This window comes from Nicotiana tabacum, chromosome 16 (assembly GCF_000715075.1).
Source record: "Nicotiana tabacum cultivar K326 chromosome 16, ASM71507v2, whole genome shotgun sequence".
NCBI lineage: Eukaryota > Viridiplantae > Streptophyta > Magnoliopsida > Solanales > Solanaceae > Nicotiana > Nicotiana tabacum.
Window position 1 is genome coordinate 64,698,012 of NC_134095.1, and position 19,622 is coordinate 64,717,633.

The 19,622-nt window shown below is 36.7% G+C and overlaps 2 protein-coding genes across 5 annotated transcripts; one reads left to right on the forward strand and one right to left on the reverse strand.

Annotated features, from left to right (window-relative positions):
* Positions 1-968: 968 nt before the first annotated feature.
* On the forward strand, positions 969-12,530 carry LOC107824412 (putative 1-phosphatidylinositol-3-phosphate 5-kinase FAB1D). Of its 4 annotated transcripts, none has more exons than XM_075232886.1 (13): positions 969-1,273; positions 3,737-3,961; positions 4,052-4,085; positions 4,215-4,805; positions 5,917-6,061; positions 6,152-6,487; positions 7,426-8,265; positions 8,468-8,799; positions 9,065-9,191; positions 9,318-9,470; positions 9,721-11,283; positions 11,376-11,642; positions 11,802-12,530. In XM_075232886.1, exons 2-13 carry the CDS (start codon positions 3,811-3,813, stop codon positions 12,180-12,182), a joined length of 4,920 nt encoding a protein of 1,639 aa, XP_075088987.1. In that variant the 5' UTR covers positions 969-1,273; positions 3,737-3,810; the 3' UTR covers positions 12,183-12,530. The 4 variants fall into 4 exon arrangements, with proteins under 4 accessions (XP_075088987.1, XP_075088989.1, XP_075088988.1 ...); XM_075232887.1 differs by having other exon boundaries at positions 1,105-1,273; positions 3,730-3,961; XM_075232888.1 differs by lacking the exon at positions 4,215-4,805.
* A 1,475-nt stretch (positions 12,531-14,005) lies between these two features.
* Positions 14,006-19,203, reverse strand: LOC107824413 (putative arabinosyltransferase ARAD2). Its single transcript, XM_016651162.2, has 3 exons — positions 18,251-19,203; positions 15,890-16,143; positions 14,006-14,820 (listed from the first exon to the last, which is right to left on the reverse strand). The coding sequence occupies exons 1-3, from the start codon at positions 18,867-18,869 to the stop codon at positions 14,269-14,271; spliced, it is 1,425 nt and encodes a 474-aa protein (XP_016506648.1). The 5' UTR covers positions 18,870-19,203; the 3' UTR covers positions 14,006-14,268.
* Positions 19,204-19,622: the final 419 nt, after the last annotated feature.

Genomic DNA, 19,622 nt, shown 5'->3' on the forward strand with positions numbered 1-19,622 from the left:
TTCAATTCTAGAATAATTTTTAAACTCGTTATTACACATAGTTAATCCAAGGTGATTATTTATATAAGACCACTTGGCAAGTCGTTCTCTTTCATTGACTTGCCAAATATATTTATATATAAAATAAAATAAAACAAGATTTCCTCTCCCTATTATTAACAAGTGATTGGGTATTCAGCTCACCATTAAAATAAGACGTCTAAGTCTAATCTATGTTCACATTATTCTTTTTTCTTTGGAGCATTTTCAATTTATTCCACAGCCTCTAGATTTGTGTCCGGTTGACTTTTTAGTAGATTAAAATTATTGAAACGCCTAAATAAAGAGTTCTACATAGTTCTGATGCTTCAGCATGTGAATCAAACTATTTCATACACAAGGGTGGAAATTTAGCAGACGATAATTTTATCTATAACAGTATGTTTGAATTTTTAATATGAGTAAAAACAAATTAGATGCCGTAACCAAAAACAGAAAAATGTAAACTTGGTTAGGTAAAAATAATTAAAGGATTCAATGACAATAAAGTGATTTCGAACCCTTCCGCAAAAATATAAAGGGACAGAGCTATTATTCATTGATTTTGGTTCATTTATGCTCAAAAATGTCTTGATTATAAAAAGAGAAAGTAAAGAAATAATGCAAAAGTAAAGAGTTTAGGGGTAAAAGGCTAAAAGAATTAACGGGATACAATGACAATAAAGGCCAAAAAAGCCAATAATTTTAACAAAATCTGCTAGAAGCCAATCAAATCCATTCGTATATCCATATGTAACCAGTCACAAATAAGTGTGAAAAAGAAACATCTTTTTTTGTATTTTTTCAAGAAAGTTTAAATGAATACAGAGGTGTATGCACTGTGTATATTCATCTTTTTGCCTCTTGAATTTTTGAAAATTCGAAAATCTAAATAACAACTAGGAGTACAATATAATTTTAACTTTTCTCATTCAAAAATATTTGGTATTATGGCACTTCTCCATACTGAAATTTGTCATTCAAGGAAGCAAAAGAAATTGAAAAGCAGTAAACAAGAGTGGGTCCCACTTAGGACCAAAAAGATTGCTTTCCAAAATTCTTCATTCTTCTCTTTCCTTAAAATTCATTTAAAATCAAATGTTCTATCTCCCTCTCCTAAACTTTCTTTAATTTTTCCTAGATTTTCCATTTTTGGGATACCCAATTGGGAAATATTAACTGGGTAGTAAAGATCTTTCGCTAAAGGATTGATTTGGAGGGGCACCCTAAACATGTCAATTTGGTTCTTTTAACTGTAAGTCACTGTTAAGTTGAAATCTTTTTTAATCTTTTTTAGCTTTCTTGTTTTGCTGATTGTTAGTAATATGTATTGTTTTTTAAGTCCATGATCTTGTTATTTTCTTTGATTAGGGTCTATTGTACAGATTTTTTTTCATGTTGATCAGATTGGACTTGGGGTTACTACCAATTCTCTTTTCGTCTTTGTGAATTAATCTTTTTTTTTTTTTTTTTGGTTTTGTTACGGCATTGCAATTTGGTTCATGACTACTTTCCGCTCTATAAATTGTTTCGTATGTAAGTTCTTGGAGAATTTACAGTATATAAGTTCGAGGCAAACTTCTTAATGAATATAAGAAGAATTCTCTTTTTCTTTTTCTTCTTTACTGACAAACTAGTTCTGTTAATTAGTGATTCATGAAGAAGTGTTGATATTAGAAAATCTAGGAAAGCTTTAAGTTTTCTAGATTTTCATGGGCGGCTATTGTTTAAACGAGTGGGCAGTGCAGGGATTTTCTCTTTCCTTTTTTTTTTTTCATCTGTGTTATTTTCTGACCCTTTTATCTTAATCTTTTGTTTTCATTTCCTACCCGGACTAATTCGGATTTTTGTCGCATAAGGCCGCGGAGAAGCGCCAGTGTTATCAAAGGCGTGCTTAAAGCGCGCTTAAGCCCTGAAGCGAGACTCAAAACATATTGAGCGATTCGCCTCGCTTAGCGAGCGTTTCAGCATTGTCATCAAAGCTCTAAGACATACTTTTCCTTGCCAATGAGCGTAATCCTGAAGATGCCACACTAAACAATTGATATTTTACTTTATTATAAATTTTCTTCAATTTCTTAGTCCATATATTTGGTATTCATGTTTATAGATATTAGTTTTGGACTACATATACATATTTGTAGTTTTTCTCCATTTGCGCCTTTTTTCGTTAAAGCCCACGCTTTATTTACGCTTTGCGCTTAAAGCCCCAACATGCCTTAGAGCTTTCTTGCGCTTTTCACCTTTGATAACGCTGGCGCTGCCTATATGGTTCTTTTCCATTCCAGGATTTTAACCCGAGATTATCCATCCCACCACAACCTTTGGTGGTCCTTATTATCTTAAAGAAATATTTGTTTTTCTTGTAATGTGCAAATGGTTTTTCTCTCTTTTGTTTTTGAGGGCCGAATCATGAGTTTGGATGGGAAATCCCGATTTACTTCCTGCTTTTTAATTCATGGAATTGGTATATAGGTTTGTGCCTAAAGCTAGAAATAATTGTAGCAATTGTTATCCTACTCATATACAGAAAAAAGAGAATAATAGTAACTGTTATCCTTTATATGTTTTTCTTAACATACTGATTCAAGATTACATCCCTGTTTGTGGCTAGTCATTGTTATACTGAAACCACCGAACTGTCATGCTATAATGTTTTGTTTTCTGTCAGTTCTATCATATTTATATCATTGTTTTAACAGTTGTGAGTGTATACTTTTTTCTTAATGGTGTTTGTTCTTAGGAAAACTTTAACTGCTGATTGTGCTTGGTTTGGACAACAAATTCTATTTCTTCATAATTTCCCGTAAACAGTTTTACATTTCCACATTTAGTGCTCTGGAATTCAGCAATTGCATTTCATAAGCTGTTTACTGCAATGCCTATTTAGCAATTGAAACTAAGCCTCTCAAGTACCCTCTCCGTCCTATATCTTCATTTTCAGAAGCTGTTTGTTGCAATGCTCGTTTTGCTATCGAAGCCTATAAAGTACCCCCTCCATTTAGAAAAGTTGGAATGTTTTGGAATAACTCCATAAAAGCAAAGAGTTAAAAAATATATGATAATGGGTGCATTGATCATCATAAGTTCAAAATGATTGTCATTTAACTTGAAAGTAGTTCAATACTTGGCAATTGGACAACTTAAAAGAATGATTGCCTATTCCAAGCATGTCTAACGACTTGTAAGTGATTTTTTATTTTATTTTTCTAATACAACTCCAAGACAAGAGAACACACATGGCAAAAGTGATGGTGGTAATAGGGTTCAGAAGGGAGTGTCGTAAAGGGTGATATGTGACTGGACTAGTGAGGAGGTGGGTAGAGCTTTTGTAGGTGGCGAGATACGCATGGTGGAATCTGGAATATGTGGGAAGCCTGTCATATACTTGCTATCATTTTATAGCACCCAGATGTCCTCCTTCAGTTTGTTTATGTTCTATACTTCAAAAACTATGACATATCAACGAGGGCCTTTCTTGGAAACTTGCCAATGAAAAAAATATTATAGAGAGAGCTTCTTAAAGAACTTTATACTTGGTGATGGCCTAATAATGCTAATATGAAGTCAATAAGCATTCTCATAGACTTGGTCGTCTTCATATGAAAGATTAGGTTGCCGCATCATATAACTCTTTTTTTGTTGAGAGGATGACTCTGTTTTTGTTTGTTTAAGTTGTTCACCTCACATTATTGACTTGGCTGTGGTAAGTTTGCAGGTCTAAGATATTCCTGGCGTCCAATAAAATTGTGTCAATACTGTGGTGCTCAATAAACAAAGCCCGGTGGAAGCATGGAAAAACTGGACAGTGGAAATTCCTTAAAGTTTTGCAGGAATTCTGAACAATTGTGCCAATTTTGCAGCGGAACACAAGAGAATGCAAGTCTGATGATCAATCCAGCTGCTTCATTACAAAGCATAAACAGCTATGGCTCATGTTGCAGTACGCTCTCCTTTCTTTATCTCATACTTTGACATATTAGTTACATTTATCATACACTTTAAGCTGATTCCTTGTTTTGTGATCATTCAGGTGACTTTTCAGTTGATGCAAACACAGATGGGAGGTTAGTTGTAATTAGTTATGTTATTGTTTTTCTTAGGTGGAGGTTAAGTAGAGAGGCTGATTGTTCTGGTTTGAATAATGAATGAGCCTACTTATTTTGACTTAGATTCCCCTTTTGTCTTTTTATCAGGGTTTATGTAGATGCATGTAGTACAGACAGCAGTCAAGAAGATTCTGGTTCTGCTACATGCATAGGAAGAGATGTAGAACTAACGAGAACTGGTAATTCCGAGGAACCCAAGGATAGTAGAAGGGAAAGATATGATGATGATGATGACGAAGCTGGAACCTCTTGTAATGATGAATTTGATGCCCAGTTCTGGCTGCCCCCACAACCAGAAGATGATGATGATGATATTGAGGGCAGTGTGGCTAATTATGACGATGACGATGATGAATGTGGTGATGGTCGGAATTGGGGCAGGCCTGAATCTTTAATCAGCTTCGGTGAAGAAGGTTTTGGTAGTTATAAGTTTAAAGAGGAAAGGCAAAAGGCATTGCAAGAAGTAATGAATGGGAAGCTTAAGGCCCTTGTTAGTGACCTTCTTAAATCTGTTGGTGTCGCCACTTCGGGGAAAGAAGGTGATAACTGGGTTGATATAATCACTTCCTTATCATGGGAGGCTGCTTCATTTGTGAAGCCTGATGCTACAGAAGGAAAGATGAATCCTTTAGAATATGTGAAGATAAAATGCATTTCAACTGGCTCTCCCAGCCAAAGGTATCACTCTAGCCACTATTCCCTTATCTATGTTATACTTACTCCATTCCAAATTCATTCAAACCTAGGAAAATTAGATATTAGGCAGTGTTCATTCAATGATATTCGGGAGAAGGTGCATGTGGCTCCCATTGAGGACAAGATGCGGGAAGCGAGGCTCAGATGGTTCGGGCATGTACAAAGGAGAAGCCCAGATGCTCCAGTAAGGAGGTGTGAGCGGCTGGTTGTGGAAGGCACGATAAGAGGTAGAGGGCGGTCTAAGAAGTATTGGGGAGAGGTGATCAGGTAGGATATGATGAGACTTCAGATTTCCGAGGACATGACACTTGATAGGACGTTGTGGAGGTCGAGTATTACGGTTGTAGGCTAGGAGGTAGTTGAGTCTTGCGTTACTTTGTACCTTTGTGAGCCTCGTCCGGTAGGGTTTTGTCTAAGAGAGCTAGGGGCAATGTCGTGTCTTACTATTTTATTTTTCGATGTTGGATCCATTTACTAGCCACCGTTTTTGCTTTGCATTTTTCTTCTGCATTTTATGTTACTATTTTTCCCATGATCTCCGTGATGAATCTAATATCCTCTCCTTTTATCTTCTTTTTATTATCTTGAGCCGAGGGTCTTTCGGAAACAGCCTATTAATGAGAGGGTAGTGTGAGCCCTTTTATCCTCTCCTTTCTATGCGTACACACTACCCTCCCTAGATCCCACTTGTGGAATTTTACTGGGTTGTTGTTGTTGTTGCAGTGTTCATTCATCAATTCTCTTTTTCATTTGGTTTCCTCTGCCATGCTTTCATTAATGTCCATTATCGCACTTCTTCCAAAAAAATTGACTCTCTTTTGGAATTTGAAAACAGAGGTACAACAACATCTGAACAATTAGACTTCAAAAGGGTTTTCAAAAAGACGACCAAAAATTGAAAAACCTTACAAAAAGGCATGGTTTTCTATGCAAAACACCCAAGCTTCTATACATATAGAAACCTCGTATGGTCCACTCACTGTAACATGCAGTATTATTGTAAAATTTATAATGATAAGTGCTTATTCAAACTAAGACTTTGGGATGGATGGATCACCAAATTCTCCAGGCTTAACGGATTTGTTTTTTGTAGTCGTTTTGTCAGGGGGCTGGTCTTTAAAAAACATGCTGCTCACAAGCACATGCCAACAAAGTACGACAAACCTAGGTTGCTTTTGATCCAGGGTGCACTAGGGCTCTCTTCAAGTGAGTTGTCATCATTTGAGTCCATGCAACAGGTAAACAACAATTCTGCGGTGTGTCAAATCACCAAAATGAGCATATTCTTTGGCTAGTGATTGTCTTTTTTTGTTTATTTATGTTACCAGGAGATAGATAGTGAGAAATCTATCCTCGATATGATAGAAAGATACCAACCGAATGTGGTTTTAGTGGAGAATGCTGTTTCTCGTAGCATACAGGAGTCTATTTTGAAGAAAGGATTAACTTTAGTCTTTGATATGAAACAACATCGCTTGGAGAAAGTTGCTCGTTGCACAGGTTCATTATCTGCTGATGTATTGGTTGGCCGAAAGCTCATGCAGTGTGATTCCTTTCATTTCGAAAAGTTTGTAGAAGAACATTCTACTTCTGGTGATGCCGGGAAAAAGCCTAGCAAAACATTGATGTTTATTGAGGGCTGTCCTACTCGTCTGGGATGTACAGTGAGTGTGCTTATTTTCTGTTTTCTTTTGATTGATGATTTCTAATGTGTTACTGATAGTGGGATCATGCATTTATCTGTTAGCTTGTCCTGAATATAAGTTGGAAGGAGATGCGTCTTTCTCCAGTGTGCTACAAAAGTACAGAATCTTGCATTGTGAACCTTACAAATCTTCACTTCGTTGTGCTCATTAGCCATACTGTCAAATTCCTTGTTACATCTTTCTTAAGATTGATGACATGGCATAACTTATCAAAAAGAAGAAGATTGATGACATGGCAGATACAAGGTGGCAATGAGTTTGTGTAACCGAAATAATTGGTGTATCATAATAAGCTTGTGTAATTGGATAATTAGTTATCGTCAATTACTTTGAAATAGATTTCTATTATAAGATCGGATTGCATTTTGAAGGAGGTGGTTATGCATTGATAAATAAGCATTCTGAATTCACTTTGGTGTTATGACTCCTTGAAAAATTAAAGACAGTTTGCCACGTCGTTGTCTCTCTTTAGTAACATTGTTCGTGCACATACACACTCAACAATTGTGGGAGCTGTTATACTTGGGAGTTCCTATTTGATGCCAGATTTTGACTGATGCTTCCCTTTCCTTTTTGTCTTGCTGAGTAAAACTTCAAACTATTTCTTAATTTACGAGTTTTCAGAAGATTTTGAAATTATAACATAACTTGTTAAGTTTATTGTCTTAGCTAACTGGTTTTGCTATTAACTATGGAGTTACCTTAATCTGGTACTGCCTGGATGACTAACCAAAAACAACATCAATATTAATGATAATTTGATTCCATGAGCAATTGAGTCTGCTGAATTAGCCTATTCAGGTCGCATGGATTGTCTACTCGGTGTTTCCCTATCCCTTGTCTGCTACATCCGGAGCATTTAGTTGTTGTCCACTGAATGTTATCTTTTTTGGCAGATTTTGTTAATGGGATCAAACAGTGTTGAATTGAAGAAGATTAAACGTGTAGTCAAAGATGATGCGATTGTCGTGGCGTACAATTTAATCCTAGAGACTTCTTTCCTCCTGGATCAAAAAGCAATGTTCTCAACTCTTCCTCTTAGCCAGGAGGTGAATCTAACACTTGGTAATGAAACACCATCGGTTACTGATGGACAAGGAATTATATCTAATGTTGAGGAGCATGTCGATGAAGCCAGTTCATCCTCTACAGTTGATATTCCAATATCCAGTGGCTTCCATGAAGAAATAAATCATATGTTAGACACAGAAAGCGATTCTCTACCATATGAGCCATACAACCCAGTCGTTCTATCTGGATTATCATCTATCTCGTCCTCCGTCAGAAGGATTGTGGGGGATAGATTTCCTCTCTTCTCCACCTCTCGTCAATCCATGTCCTCATATCTTAGTTTTAATGGAGCCACGAAAGATGATCAGGGACGAGCTGATGTTCAAGTTTCTAATGTGCCTGATTTGATTAATCATAATGATGCAGAACAAAAACCGAGTTCTAATGAGGTGAATGCACCTGAAAAGGAGCTATATCATACTCCACTTGTGCCGCAGGAAGAATCTTTAGAATCACAAGTATCTGGTGAAAAGCTTGAAGACCAAGAACATATGAAGGATGACATGGCATCGTCATTGGATTCTGAGAGTATTTTGATTCTGATGTCCCGCCGGAATGCTTCAAGAGGGACTATGTGTGAGCATAGTCGTTTTTCTCGGATTAAGTTCTATCGAGATTTTGATATTCCCCTCGAAAAGTTTTTGCAGGATAATTTGCTAAATCAGGTGCTTGTAACTCAACTTTTCTCCACTTCAAACTCTTTCTTTGCATTAAGGTCCTTTCAGTTAAATTCACATCATTTGAGGTGGCTTTAATAATCCAAATCTATCAAATGGAATATCGCTGAAAGGGATTGCATTAATTTGTATTTTCTCGAGCTGGCACCATTTGCTTATGTTGTTCACAAAGAAGCTCTTTTTTCTGCAGAAGCAGTGCAAGACCTGTGGTGAATCCCCTGAAGCTCACATTTTTCATTATGCGCATCACAACAAGCTCCTAACCATTCAAGTTCGGCATCTTCCCATGGAAAAGGGTCTGCGAGGTGAACGTGAAGGGAAACTCTGGATATGGAGTCGTTGCTGTAAATGCAAATCCCAGAGTGGAAGCTCATTATCCACAAAAAGAGTGTTAATATCCACTTGCTCACGTGGTTTTTCTTTTGGAAAGTTTTTGGAGCTCAGTTTCTCAAATTCCTCTTTTTTTAGTAGACTGTCTCCCTGTGGTCACTCCTTTGATAAGGATTTCCTCTACTTCTTTGGGTATGACCACTTAACATAGTTCCATTTTCCTTTCTTTGTGAAGTAGTAGTTTGTTATATTTATACATTTGTATCCGGTGGCTATTTTTCCATCAGAAGCTTCTATTTTTACCCCCCCCCCCTTTGAACTGACATCATTATTTTTCGTATTGATCGTCAGATCTGTTTCTTATGAGATAAATAGCCATGTTGATTCATGAGAGGATTTTTCTCGTATTTCATCTGTCCTCTCTGAAGATATTCATGTCATCTGTAAACATGTGCAGGTTAGGGCGAATGGTTGCTATGTTCAAGTACTCTACTGTAACTACTTATTCCGTGTTTCTTCCTCCCAAGGAGCTGGAATTTAGCAGTTCCGTTAAAGGAGAATTTCTTAAGCAGGACTTTGATGATGTATGTGCTCTTATGATTGTAGGATCCTGTTTTTATGTACCATGCTTTTGTACATTTGGCTGAACATGGAATCTGCATGTGGTATTGTTTAAATTGACCTAGGATTTCTTTTCTTTCTTAAACTAGGTGCACATGAAAGGGATTATGATGCTTCTTGATGTAGAAAAAGCTCTGAAGGCAGTACAGTCTCGTCTTGGAACAGCGCTAAATCTTCAAGGATCAATTAAGGATTTTTCTGAAATTGAAAACATGTTGAAGGAAGAGAGATCTCAGTTTGAGGTTAGATACTTTCTGCTACCTTCTAGGATTTTACCTATTTTTATAGTATTTTATTTGATGAACCATGTTGGATTGAGGCATTGCCATAGTGGTATCTAAGAGAGATCTCAGTGTGAGGTTAGTTCCCTTTTGCTGCTGTTCTAGGATTTAATTTGATCAACCATGGCGGATTTATCCTTCATAATTGAGTCTCCAAGTTTCAGTTTCAGAAACTTATTTTTCTTTTTCTTATATATGGATTCTATTTCAGATTGACATACAAAATGTAGTTAAGAATGGGAGTCAGGATGTTGTGGTTTATAAATTTCTAAGCTTGAACAGAATACGACTGGATCTTCTGCTTGAGGCGTGTGTGTGGGATCGCCGTCTTCATTCATTGCTATCTTCTTATCATACAGATAGTGATCCCAAAGGCATTAACCCGAAGCAATCCACAGTGCCAGATATTGAACCTTTTAGCCACAAAGAGCAACAAGTAAAGTGCAGCATTGAAGGAGATACTAATTATGAGGCAGTAGCTAATCTGGGAAGAGGTGACATAACTTTGGACGATTCTCGTGATCTGAATATTGAGTTCACTGAGGATTCTTCTGCAGAGGAAAACAATGGGACAGAAACCATTGAAGAAAGTTGTGAATTTCGGAACCATAATTGTGATCTGAAATTGAACCTGGTATCTGCCGAAGCAAATGGTTCTCTCATTGCAGAAATTCCTATTGATGCTAATCTTAGAGGATTTAGAGAAGAAAGCACATCATCAATTTCATCTGCTTTTGCTGAAGTTACTGAGTTCTCTACTGCAGCAAAAATATCTGCAAATGGATTATCCGTCGAGGATCCTGCAGTGAAATCTAATTGTTCACATTCTGGTGACGAAAATAATCTACAATCGAATCTTCCTTCACTCACTCTTCTGCAGTCAGAAAAACTAAGTCTTTCTAGTGTTGATGGGAGGACTGGCAGAGATTCTATGGATCCTCAATTGGACAATTTTGAGAATGATAAAGGGTGGTGGGCTCCATTCCCTGAAATTCGGCGTGAATACATGAAGGATCTGCAGAGAGGTTACCCGCCAAAATTAGGATCCATCACAACCCATGCGGTAGAAACTACAGCTTACAAACTTGTTACTGATGAGGGTGCAAAGTTGCACATTCCCATTGGAAGTGAGAAGTACGTTTTGTCTGATTATGAAGATGAAGTTTCAAGCATCATCGCTTGTGCTTTAGCAAGGCTGAAGGATTTGCCAATTGTGTGTGAAGATCTTGGAGATGACGGAAGGAAAGATGGAGGAATGGATGGTAATGCATATGAGAGTTCGAAAAGCTTAATGCGATTATTCTCACTGACTTCTCCTCATTTCTCCTCAACTAGTTCTTTAGATTTAGAGGGGATTCAGTCTTCCCAAGTATCAGAACAAACACGCTCGTCTAGTTTAGATGGGTTAGATATGTTAAATTCTGCTGCTGTTCATCCTGAAATCTCCTTTGGTTCGGGAAAATTTCCTGGGAAGCGTAAATACTCAGTTATGTGTCTCTATGCTAGCCATTTTTCTCGTTTGCGAGGTCGATGTTGCCCATCTGAAGTTGATTATATTGCTTCTCTAAGTAGGTGTAGGAAGTGGAATGCGAAAGGTGGGAAAAGTAAATCCTTGTTTGCCAAAACTCTCGATGACCGGTTTATCATCAAAGAAATCTTGAGAGCAGAATTTGACTCGTTCTTGAAGTTTGGTCATAGTTATTTTGAGTACATGGAACAGTGCTACGAGAAGGGCAATCAAACCTGCCTTGCAAAAGTTCTTGGCATTTATCAGGTTTGTTAATCAGCTACAAACTTCATTTTCTGGCTATTAGAACAGTACAAATGCTCCTGTTGGATTTTTGTCTCAGTTTTTATGTTTTGCAGGTCATTGTAAGGCCAACAAAAAGTGGGAAAGAGACAAGACATGATCTCATGGTGATGGAGAACCTTTCATTTGGAAGAAATATTACTAGGCAATATGATCTAAAAGGAGTTCTGCATGCTCGATTTAATTCAGCTGGCGATACTGCAGGAGATGTTCTTTTGGACCAAAATTTTGTGAATGATATGAACATCTCTCCTTTATATGTTGGAACGAGATCAAAGAGGAATTTGCAACGAGCCGTATGGAATGACTGTGGCTTCCTCAATGTAAGTTTTGCATGACATCCTACTAATAAATTACCTGTAGCTCATATTTACCAAATCATAATTGTGCTAAAAGGCATGTGACTTCTGCTTATGATAAACAATGTGTTGTTGCAATTCTATGGTTTAGCTTCTAAACTGGTATCATTTTCTGAATAACAGTCAGTCAATGTGATGGACTATTCTTTACTTGTTGGAGTGGATACTGAGCGCCGCGAACTTGTTTGCGGCATCATTGACTATCTCAGGCAGTACACATGGGACAAACAACTTGAGAATTGGGTCAAATCCTCGCTTGTGGTTCCCAAGAATCAGCTTCCTACTGTCATCTCCCCAAGGGAGTATAAAAAGAGATTTAGAAAGTTTATCGACACACATTTCCTAAGTGTTCCGGAAAATTGGTGCTCCCAAGGACCTTCAAATCTTTCCGTACTTTGTGGCATAGCTGTTAGTAATGAAGATGCTAAGTCTAAAGGTCAAGAGGAGCACAGACATGAGCACCAATCAACTGCTCATGGAAACCAAAACGATACTATTACCTGATTTCTATTGTTTTTTTCTTCATTTCCGTAGCATAGTAGCTACATATTATCCAGCCATTAATTTCTGTACATAGCTGCTAGGATGCTCGTTGTCCTAGCACCTAGGTATATATTATACATATATATCCCCCCCCCCCCCCCCCTCTCATTTCTGCGGTTTTTTATAGCAAGTTTATGGGGATGGTTTCATTTGATTCTTTTAAGGTCATTTTAGGTTGAATATAGCAAGTCTGCTGAGTAATTGTAAAAAAAAAAAAAAAAGGCATCCCTTGGACCAGTTACAGCTGCACAAGCTTTTATAGTATTTGCTATAAGATGATTATTCATATAAATACTTTGTTTTCTGATCTTTCCTGAGTTGCTTCTCTTTGCTCATTCTCTCTCTCAAATTTCATAGTTCTTTCCAATTTGTGATTATTTAAGCATTGTAATTCTATATCAGATGTATGATTTTACATGATATGAATATTTTGCAATGCTCTAGGATTATTCCTTCAAATATTTTGCTTATTTATCTGTGTTGTGTGCGTCTGTTTGGGCATGTGTTATTTTGGCATGGGCATTAGCGACATATATCAAATAACAAACATAGGAAAGCCAAAACAATGATTATAAAAGTACTTTGTGGTTACTGTAGAAACCTATATATGTGTGTGTGTGTTTACACGCACGTGCATATACATGCACACATAAATAGAAAAGCCTCCAAATTTTAAAGGAAGAAAATAAAAGGAATACCTCTCTAGTGTATGGCTTGGCGGAGATGATGAAATCAAGCATTTCACTTTTTTCATTTTTTATTTGTTCTGGTATCACTGGCTTGACTAATCCAGATGTGCGCCACATAAAGGAGAAGGTTTCCCATTTTCTGCAAGATGCATACCTCTCTTTGTAGGAAATTGATGTTTTCTTCATAGAAAGAAAGCTCCCCTTTTTCTGTGTAATATCGGAAGTTAAGTTAATACATGGACAGGAGAAGATGATGCCCATATATCCCGTTGAAAACAAAGGGACACTAGGTTATTTTTGAGTTGAAATTGGACTAGCCTAGCCTCTCTTCCCTAAAACAAAACGCAAAAAAATACTTGTTATATAAAAGGTGAATTGGATTCTCTTGTTCTTACCTCAATTTCAATAGTAGCAATTTCTACCTTAGGTTTCAAAATGTTTTAGAATTGCAAGCTGTTCAGGTTTACAAAATAATCTTTCAACCCAATAATATAATAATAATAATAATAATAAGAGATTACAAGGCACAATTTCTCTCTTTACTGAGTCAAAAAGTATGGGATCACGTTTCAATTTTCACGGATTTCCTATTATTCAGATTAGTCTCCATTCTTGGCCAAGTACTTTATATATTTGCAAAAACATTCTTTTTTACTTTCTCTCCTTCTTGATGTAACTTTCACCTTTTTTTCTTTTGTTCTCTTTTTACTATGGTAGTAGTAGAGGAGTTTATATCTGTAATTTCACCTCTGTATATAAGATAAACTCTTACATCAATAAAAGTTACTTCATTATATAAAAGAAATCTCCAGTCACGTTTTGCATTTAATTCTCTTCCTTTCTCATGACTTTTTCAAGAGTCTGGACTGTGCTCATAGAAAAGCACACGAGTTTTTCTTTTCCTTTTGGTATTGGTGTGAGATAAATTTAAACGAGAAACATCGTCGGTGAAAATTCATATAGCCATCCATAACTTGTTTGGGATGCAGTTATTTAGGATAACATAAAATATCCCCAAAAAAAAAAAAACTATTGCACAGCAACTTTCCATGTGAATCAATGGATTACAATAGACATTGAAATAATACACATGACTCGAGAGAAATTCTTTGCTTGATTGATTACAAATACTCAACACATTTTATCACAAATACTCAACTTGAAGAAAATGTTTTGGAAAACTTATCATATTTAATGTAAATGTGATTCCCCCTTTTTTGGGCTAAAGACTCGTATGAAAAAAGAACTTACAGGAACTATGTAATCTAGACAAGTTCATGAAGCATGTATGATGTATATAGTACTATTACCTTTTGAAGAAAACAAAAATGATAAAAAAAAAAAAAAAAAAAAACTTATCAAGTACAATGGCAACGAAGAGGAACTGAGATACCGGGAGGTTTCCTCTTCTCGCGGATAACAGCTTCTTTAATCATGGCCAGTTTTTGGTGAACCTTTCTCCATATGTTATTTATAGCACCATTTGGATGTATAGGACCGATACCACCCAGTTGACCATTTTCATACTCGAAAATAGGCTGCACCTGAGCCATTTTATGCCGAAACCTATCCTTTTGCTCGTCAGAGTAGCTCCTAAGATGGTTCACGAGCCAACTTGGCTGAAGTGCATCACTAACTGCTACAAACAGCGAAAATTCTGAATAATCCACCATCCCTTCAAATGGGAGCTCAATGTTGTCACTAACAATGACGGGAATACAAAGACTTTGAATGGCATCAAAAAGTCGGCACGAGGTTGGTGTGTCCCCTGCCGGGTGCAAGCAGAACTCTGAAGTCCTCATACCCTTTATAGACTGCTCCTTCCCAGTAGCATTTGGAAAGCCTTCCTCCATCACTACCCCGGGTTCATTTATTAGCAAGTCCCAAAGCTTTTCTCGAACGATGCCTCCCTGCACACAAAAAAATACATAATGACCTAAAACTAGCGAGCAAGAAGAGGGATGTTATAGTCTAATATAGGCATTTGTTGACAGACAGAAAAGCCTATACAACGTTGCATGTCTGGCCAAGCACAGCATGCATACAACAGAATTGCGCAAGTTTTTCTTATGCTTCACCCTAACAATGATTTTTCCAATCAATTAGTACTTAATTGTACTCAGAAAAGTTTCAGGAAACAGAGCAAGTTCATTAATAGTAGGCCAAAATCTGATGACAGAATAGTCTATACCGTCTGCATTGTGATCAAAAGGAGTTCCAGTCATATCTTGTGAAGAAGCTCACAAGAAAAATAGATCATTTACCCCATATGATTGCAAGCAGCAAGCAGACTATACTCATATGGACGTACGGGAGAACTCAATAATACTACCCAATGCATATATTTATTTCCCCTGAAGCAAAGAAGGTTTTTTTTTGTAAGGGCAAAAGAGGCAGTAAATAGCTACATGGCACAACGACATCTTTAAGTGACCAAACTTTTGCATGATTATTTATTAATAAACAGCATCATGGTATAATTCAAACACCTTGTTTTTCCTTATCTTTTTCCCCTTCCTTTTTGATAACAGTGGCATCCAGGTCAGTTTGTGCACACCTCGATTATTCTACCTGATGCCTGCTACCTCCCACCGGCCACCACGGCTTAAGCAAATGTGAAGAAATCATCTAGTGTTTTTTATCTCTACTGGAATTTGAACCTTCGTCTCTCACGATTTTCACCTACTTTGTTGACCATTAGGCCATACCCTTGGGTTCAAACAACCTGTCTTCTACCAGGCATTGGTATAATTCAAGCTCCTAGTTTTGTCCCAAGCTTTAAAAATGTTCCCTTGGTGAAGAAATTCCCCCCCAGTTTGAAATCCAAAGTTTTCAAGGTATTTAAATTAGATATAACATTATTCATAAAATAGTTGACTTGACTTGCAAATAAAAATAGATCGTACACAGGCAATATTGTTAGAAGCAGGTAGCAGATTATATTTAGCCAGAGTTCTGGAAAAAGTTAATAATACTGACCCGATGCCTATGTTTAGCTCCTTTGAAATAGAGAAGGGTTTCTCTTTTCTTGTTTTCAGATAAAGGCAAACGAGGAAGTAGATGCGTATAAGGCACGATTACATCCTTCAGCAGCGAAACTTGGGTGTGATGTATCATGTCAGATGAACTCTCATTAGACGCTTTCGAGTCAAGCTTGTACCACCCACCAAAATCTACCACCAGAAGAACTGCTGAAGCAACCTCAGCCTTCACATGCCACATTGCAACAGGGTCTGCCAAAGAATGCTTCAAGTTGTAAAATAACCTGACATTGCAGAGACTAAATTATAAGATTCTAAGATGTTCCGCTTCCCTCTTTTGTAGAACATAATTAGGAAAGAACAATTACACAGTCAATAGGAAAGCAGGCTGGCGAGACGATTTTACAAATTGGAACTCGGGATCATTTGCTACTTTTAGTTCATGGTCAGACATGAGTTTTAGAATCAATTACATCACTACACATAATAAACAGACAAAGCAACTGAATAACACAGCATACGTGTCATATTCAAGGTGGAGCAGAGGATCAGCGATGAAAAATGTGTATTATTTGATCACAACTGCATTGAACTAAATAATATGGGTGGAAAAGGAAAGGAGCTATTTTAAGTGAAATAGCAAGATGCAGTTCACTCAACAAAATACCATCAAAATATTAGTACACTTCACCAGATATATGTCATGAAGAATTAACTCAGATGCAACTGAAGAATCTCCAGCATTGCTCAATTATGCAAAAAGTAAGCAGGGCAAGACTTTCTCTACCTAAGTCAATACATCACTTTTCACAGCCCTACCAAATCCCTGTGCCCCTATGATGGTCTCCAAGCAGTCCAACTCAGCCCTGCTTATTATGTTTGCTTCAAAAGATTCAAGCATAAGCACTTTCAATAAGTACATATTTGACAAATCGAAGAATTGTTACTGAATCTAATTAAACTCTTTTATGCTCATAGTTACTACTTGGCATATATTTTGTAAGTCAGCAGCTCCCCAATAAAAATTAAGAAACCAAAACCCCTATCAGGATGATTTTATACAACATTCGAAGTTGTTTTCCAAGATACCAGAGTCCAAGTTGGATCCGGCAAGCATAAGAACTCAGCAACTTTTAGCATTCTTTTTCAGTGACTGTTTGATAAGATAGTAGCACGAGTAAATCTAGAACATAATTACATGCAAACAGTGCACAACAGCCAACATTTGTTTCTTTTTGAGAGCCACGAGGTCTCAAGCTCAATTCCCAGCGGAGGCAAAAACACTAGGCGAATTCTTCTCTTCCGTCAAAGCCTTGGTAGATAGAGTCGGTAACTGTGTTGGTGGGACGTAGCAAGTAACCCGTGGAATAGTCGAGGTGTGCTGGTCCGGACACCACGATTATTGAAATAAAACCAAAGTAAGTATTATGTGAGAATCTATGGATTAAATCTCACGGCTGCAGCCTGACACGTCTATCAATTGAAGCTAAGCTAAAGCCTAAAAGTCCAAGCACAACTTAAATCAGATAGATGATTGTTGCAGTTCAGTTGAAGCTGAGCTGCATCCTGAAAGACTAAGCACGATATTCACCTATTTCTTGCTATTTTGAAGAGCATTTACAAAATAATATCAAGAAAAACATAACTGGCTCAGTTCCTTCTTTTATTTCAGGAAAAAAAACATCTGACTTCATATGCAGATTACTTCCACACTTCGGAAGTCACTAAAACCAAAAGTTAGCACATATAGAAGAATGGAACCTCTCTAAACAAATGATTACCCTAACTGCAAAAAGATCAAATTCTATTGAAAAAAGCACTGGTAGCACCCAACAGTCTCTAATACACATCATAAAGAAAGAACTATACAAGCTTCATCCAAAACAACAATTATCCAATCTCTCAAGCAACAACAACAACAACAACAACAACAACAACATACCCAGTATTATCCAATCTCTAAAGCAACAATGCACAATAAACAATAACTAGAAAGATCAAAAGACTCCAGAGCATAGTTATCATGACTCACAAATCCCCTACCAAATTCCTAATTGCAATCCGCGATACTAGAAATAGTACAATAGCAAACTCAAAATTTCCCTATCAAAATTGCAGTCATTCTTGTTTTACATTTTAGTAGCATTTTGTCTCCTCCAATCCAACTCAACTTTCTATTTTTTGAGACTCTCAAATCATCTCCAAATTTAGAAAAGAATTATAACTTCATATTTCCTCAAGAACATTGATGCATCGTCTCTACAGAAGCAGCATACTAAGCAATCGAATAAATTTGCTAAAATGTCATGAACCAATTACATACAACTATGCATAAAAAGCAGTGAGTTCCAGTACTTACCAGTAATAACAAACACATGATCACGTCCACCAGATCGTTTCCAAGCTTCAGTTTGCTTCACAAAATCCAACGCCATTCTTTGTCTCTCATAATCCTCATTCCTCTCCTTCTTTCTAAACACACCCTTATTTACAATCAGTTGCATCTCAGCACTCAATGTAGCAAAAAAGGGAACAAAAATCACATCAGCTTCCTCAGCACTAAACACCCTTTTAGCAAAAGATCCAAACTTTAAATTTTCTGGTGTCATCAAATCACCCAAGATCCAATACTCAGCACTGTACTGTTTGATTATTGGGTTTTCTGGATAAGGAAGTAAGTTTTGAGAACTTTTGCCCATATGGGTCTTTCTTATTTCATTATCTACTTCACTCCCAATTCTTGAATCAGAATCTAAAGCCCAGTACTTTTCAAGTAATCCATAGTTGAGGGATCTTGGAAGATCTGCTATGTAAACTTTGATGGAATTACGAGATTCTTGAAAGTTGAAATTTGGGTTAATTGGGGTTGGAGAGGAGTGGAAAAAGAAGAGGGAAAGTGGTAAAATGCAGAGTATAGAGAGAGAGACGAAGAGAGAAGGGATACTGCAGGATGAATTGGTGTTCTTCAGTGGCATCATGTTGTTGTTCTTTGAGGTTCCTGTTTCATCTATATAATAGGATTTCTGTGTTGATTTAACTGATTCAAGTTGTGTGTAAATAAATGATGTTTATAGAATCTGTGGAATGATTGATCTTGCTTGCATTTTTTTTTATCAAAATATTTAAACGGAGAAGACGAGGTCAGTGACAGACTCAGAGGTGTAATATGAAATACTCATAAATTTGTGGAGAAAAATACAAAAATAATCCCTAATATTGCTTAGGATAAGTTTAAAGTAATTGCTCTAATATCCTTATAAGTATTTTGGTTTGCCAAGAACATGCACTTCTAATTTTCATAAAATATTTTTCAATTCTAGCTGTTAGATCGACTGAGAATGGTAAAGAAAAGGATCTAATGAAATTTCATATTTAGAGACGCAGTATTTTAGGGAAAATTTCACATTAGAACAGTTGGGCTCCATGCTTTTTAAGTTTATAGCCCATATAATAATTTACAACCAATTAGCCCAAAAATATATGCTAAGATTCAACATCCAACTCCAATAGGTTCTCAAAATTATTATTTAATTTTTAAAAAAGATTCCTCAAGCTTTTAAATTAATTTTCGAATCAGTAACTGTGACTCAAATATTAATTCAAGAAATCAAATTCATTTGGGCGGTGAAAATTAGATTTTTAACAAGGTTAAATATGTGGGTTTAAATTTCGAATTTGATTTTGTGAGAAATTTGGAGTGGGTGTTATTTAGACTTGTTAGAAATAGTATA